General features: G+C 29.0%; 1 protein-coding gene across 1 annotated transcript; it reads right to left on the bottom strand.

Annotated features, from left to right (window-relative positions):
* Positions 1–938: 938 nt before the first annotated feature.
* LOC136078374 (proteinase-activated receptor 1-like) lies at positions 939–4,280 on the bottom strand. Its single transcript, XM_065794144.1, has one exon. The coding sequence runs from the start codon at positions 2,163–2,165 to the stop codon at positions 1,101–1,103; it is 1,065 nt and encodes a 354-aa protein (XP_065650216.1). The 5' UTR covers positions 2,166–4,280; the 3' UTR covers positions 939–1,100.
* Between the last annotated feature and the right edge of the window lie 1,142 nt (positions 4,281–5,422).

The raw sequence follows: 5,422 nt of genomic DNA, 5'->3' as shown, positions 1-5,422 counted from the left end.
TCATACCTCATTGACAAATACTAGTTTTAAAAACAGTGAATTAAAGTATTAAACTAACTTTTTTTTAATAAATATTTTAAATAAAAAAATCTTTAATCAATAAAAGGTTATTTCTCTACATAAAAATTATATAAATATGTGTATCAAATATGTGACGCATCTGACCAAAACCAGTCGGATGTCGCGTTATGTTATATTGAGAAAAAAAATAATTGTTTACATAATTATGTAAACAATTATGCAAAAAAATAAATAATGATAAAAATTGATTTTTTGAGATGTTTTGATAGTTTTCTCAATATAACAATAACATAACGCGGCATCCGACTGGTTTTGGTCAGATGCGTCACATTTGATGATACTTTTTTTTTTTTGTTAATTCACCTCCCAAGGCCGAGAAGGCCATTACAGACGAGGAGGCTACTTAAATGTGGTTATAACCTTCTCTCAACTCTATAACTCCAAAACACGAACCTTGACAAACAAGGCCGCTGCGCGGAGAAACAAGTTGAGCGCGGTACTACCAGGGACGTGGTGGGGATGGAACTCGGAACCTCTCGCTTATAAAGTGAGCGCTCTACCACAACACTACTACCGCATACATCGCTCTTCTGGTGCTGGAAAGCAATATCTAGCACTCCGTGCCAATTGCTTTGGCATGTTATGATAGATATTCTGCATATGCCAAGTTTTCACTCAAATAATCTTTTCATTGTACTTAAAACCGTATAGCTTCTTTAGTTTAAGTATTACATCAAGTGTCTGGAATTACCCGCCGTCCAGGGCTACTCTACTTTTCCTAACCATAAATTTTAAATGGCTTTTTTATAAGATCCCCATGATCGTCTAGAAATTCTGCCTTTGATAATGCAAAAAATTGTAAAATATATCTCGTGATTGTTTTATTTTTTAAACGGCAAAATATATTAACAAAATAATAATCTCGTTTTCCTCTTTTAAAACTAGGTTTAAAAACTGACAACATATTTAAACTTATTTACAAAAATATGTGAAAGGTCTAATATGAAAAAAGCTTAGAAGAATTACTTACATCAATAGCAAGTAAAATATACGAAAACAAATAAAAAATTATACAAAGTTTATGGCTTTGATAAAATTCCATCACTCGTATTCAATTTTTCACGAAAAATGTTGAGTGTGTTGTTGCTGCCAATCTTGTCAGTACTTTTAAACTGTTTTTTGAAAATTGCATAAAGTTCTTTTCGAAATTCCATCCCAGAAACACAGTAAAGTATAAAATTATTTGAAGAGTTTATCACAATGCCTAATATTCCAAACTGATGAAACAGATCGTAAGTTTTACTATCATTCGAATCATTGCTCTCTAACTCTATTATCCAAAAACATTGTGAAGCACATTGCCACATCAAAAATATCAAAAAGCTTATAGAGACTGTCATAAGTATCAATGTTGTTTTTTTTTCTTGAGACAAAAGCAATCTTTTTGACCTTTCTCCTACTCCTGTTTTTTGGCATAGTTTAAGAATGATTAAAGAGTTTAAAACAGAAATTATTAAAAAAGGAGAAAATAATAAAAACATACATTGCACTCCAAACTCATACGAGTGAAATGATTTTATTTGTGTTTGATTGAACATTTCATGAACCGAACTATTACTTATAAACGATATTTGGTAATTATAAAAACGAGGTATATTCAAAACAAGCGAAAGGAAGAAAAGTACTGAAATAATTATGTAGGTGTTAGTAAGACTATTAAGACGTTTTGAACGCAAAGGAAACAATACAGCAATAAACCGATTTAATGTTAGAAAAACAACTATCCACACACTTGTACAAAAAAACCAATAAAACAATGGAATTCCAACATGAGTATAGAAAAAGGTATAACTACCATGGTAACTACCGTGAATAAGACTCGGCATTAGCTCTTGTAAAGCTTCAGTGCTTAAAAACAAAACTAATAAGCAAGAGTCTGTGACGTTTAAAGTGATTAAGTATACACCAGCACTTTTTCTATCGTTGCATCTCTTACGATTGATTCGTTTCCAAACAGCAATGGATACCAAATTTCCTAACAATCCAAAAATAGAAAAAATAACTCCGATATAAATTGTATAAATGTGATTTATGCCTGTTAAGCTGTCAGCCTCGCTGTAGAAAAGTTTATAAAAATGGAGCATTTTGTTTTTGCCACGTAATAAATTCTTCTTTAATGTCGTATATTTAACACGTTTATCTTTTATTTAGTTTTAAATATAAATAACTATAAAATATTAGCAAGCTGTTACGTAATTTAATTCAGTTATTTAAATTAACGGAAACTTCAGAAAATATAAATACACATACGTAGTAGCGGCGAAAGAAATTACTGCGACAACAATAACAGGAAAAATAATAATAAAAAAATAATAGTAATAAATGTTGTCTCATCAAGTAATTAAAAATCACCAAAGTTATATAGTATCTAAAACATATCTATATATGTACAAACATTTTTGCTTTCTTATCACGTGCAGGGCATATGCCGTTTATTTATAAAAGAATAATGAAGTTTGGCTTAAAGACTATATAAAAGAAGGAATCTAAAGAGTTGTGACATGCAAAAATTATATAAAAAAGGAAACTAAGAAAGTGTGGTATGTAAAATTTATCTATCTTAATAAAATTTATCTATCTGAGATTATTAAACCGCTAAAAGTTAGAGTCATCTGAAAAAAGATTATAAAGGACACTGACATGTTAAATGTAGAGTCACGTATAATGATTCCTCCAAATACCAAATATTTGCTATACACTCGACCGAAGCACCAAATATTCGTGTGCGGAATATTCGGTCAACACTTAGTTGAATTTCCAACCTGATTTATTAAAGTAGAAGTTTTTGTTTCATTTGTGACTTGGCCGTGTCACAGCACGCATTATTTTTTGACTGCAACATGAAGTTGTTTTAACTATAATAATGTATAAAAGTATCATACTCTTTAAACCATCCAAAAAGATTACAAAAATAACCAGCTCAAGTATATCTTGCGTTTGTGAGGTAATTTGAGAGGTTGGAATTGATAGATATAACACAAAGAACTCTAAACTTATAAAAAATGAAATCTTTACTACAACCCGAACTTTAATGGGTTTAACTTATGGTTTAACTTTAGTGGGAATGTTAATTTTATTTATTTAGTGGGAATGTTAATTTTATTATCAATAGCCTTTGTTTTTAGATGCAGGTTTCAAAAGAAATTTTAAGGGATTAGTTAAAACACAACGAGCAAAACTATGAGAGCTCTGAGAAAGATTAAGTCAGTGAAGGGCACTTCTCAGTGAAAGGCACCTTCTCAGTGAAAGTCACCGATAAAACATCACCTATGCCAAGTAGCACTGGCAACGATTCATCTCACTTCGTAAGGAAAAGTTATGTAAATGAAAATGATCAAACCTATCTCTATAAAAAATATAGACACATGTGAAAACGTGGAAAAGAAAAATCTGATTGCAAATGAAATTTTTACATGGAAATTTTTGCTTAAATTAGACAACAAATCCTTACAAGTTGTGGTCAGCAAGCGCAAAAGATTATCCTAGCAGAACTTTCTAAAATTTTCTAATTATTAGCCAGTGGCAGCGTGCATAGTGAATTGCTATTTTTGAAAGTATGCATAATTTATGAGGAATTCGCAATCATTTGCTTCATCAGTTTTTGAAAATCTTTTTATCATAATCTACCTAAAAATTAAAAAGAATAGATATATGTAATCTGCTTTTATCATTTTTTTCCGTTTACAATCTTGTGCTTGGTATTTGGCCGCATAGTTTGCAATATTTGGCTGAATACCGAATAGTAAAAAAAGTAGCCGAATAGGCCAAAAACCGAATAGTCACTGAATATTAAAAAGTAAAACTGAAAAAGTGTATCATAAAAGAAATATTTGTGAGAAAGGAGACTGGAAACTAGAACTATAACATTTACTTAGTTATTTATTCAGCGTAAGATTTAACAATATGCATTCAAGGCCTGTGGCAATATTACGTATCGTGACGTAACACATTACGTGCCGTTACTTTACAATTATCGTTATTTTTACGTAAACTCGATGTAACATATTAAAGTAACCGTTACGTATCAAATGCCCGTTATTTTTACGTAACCAAGACGTAATATTATTACTTAATGTGGTGTAACTTGTGGAAACGCGTGTTATTCTAAAATATGTAAATATATAAACTGGAGACATGTAAATATTACTTTTTTGAAATATATAATAATGATCGTTGTAACTAAATAAAAAAATAAAAGTAAAAAATAATTTTCTTTTAGACTTTAAATACTATAAAAATAAGACTATACTATAAAAATAGTTTGTTACGGAAATTTGTAAATGAAAAATGAATAAATCGCTTGTTTGAGAGTAAGGAGTAAAAATACCACATACGAGACTGCGCATAAGCGGACACTTATCGGAAAAACTAAATATCTTCTATAAATAGCAAATACCTTTATTTTCTTTACTGAAAATAAAAGTATTAGCAAACTTTAAAAAAATTTTTTATCTTTGTGAGTAGAAAATTAAAAAATATCAATAAAAAAAGATTAAATAAAATGATTGCTAATAAGACATGCTATGTCCTATAAGATATAAGATATATGTTTGTTCTAGATATGTTATGTTAAATATTATATGTATATGTTCAAACAAAATCTAAAAAAAACTAACTCTAAAAATTAAACTATTTTTTAGAAAATAGGTTCTTAGCGTTAGAGATTTAAAAAGACAATTTGAAAACGAAGGAAATATTTTATTGAAAATTTTCTGCTAATTTCAAAACTAGTTGTAGTTTTTCAAAAATTTTTCTCCGTCAAAAAGTTATAATGGTTTAATTTTCACCTAAAACCAAACGCTATAAATCCCTTCTATAATCATTAAAATTTTAATAGGTTAATCTTTTATTATTTTTTCACTCGAATTAAGGTGGTAGACTGCTAAAAAACATTGAAAAAAGTAGTTTTTCAAAAGTTGATTAGTTAAAAACTTTAACTATTGCTGTTTTTAAAAACATACATATTATTTTACAAAAAAACATAAAAAGGCCTAAAAAAACAGTTTAAATTTAGTAGGGTGATTTTGCTTCCCCTAGCAACGCTCATAGCAACGTCAAAATAAGGCAATTTTAACTAAATTTTACAAAATCTAAGCACTCAAACCAATAGCTACTTCTTTGTTTTTTGTTTTTCTATGTTTAAATGACATGGTGTGAAAGAACAACGTTGTTGAATTGGTTTATTACTATATATTAACTCGATAAAAGTGCATACTATCAACATGGGTTCTGCAGAAAGAAGAAATAAGTCTAAAAGCAAAAAACGTAAATGTTATAGATTACTTGCGAATAAAATTCACTTGACTTCTGAATATACTACTTCAAATTCAAATAATACATC

The sequence above is a fragment of the Hydra vulgaris genome, chromosome 03 (genome assembly GCF_038396675.1).
Source record: "Hydra vulgaris chromosome 03, alternate assembly HydraT2T_AEP".
In the NCBI taxonomy this organism is placed as follows: Eukaryota; Metazoa; Cnidaria; class Hydrozoa; order Anthoathecata; family Hydridae; genus Hydra; species Hydra vulgaris.
This window is presented reverse-complemented; position numbering and strand designations above follow the sequence as displayed.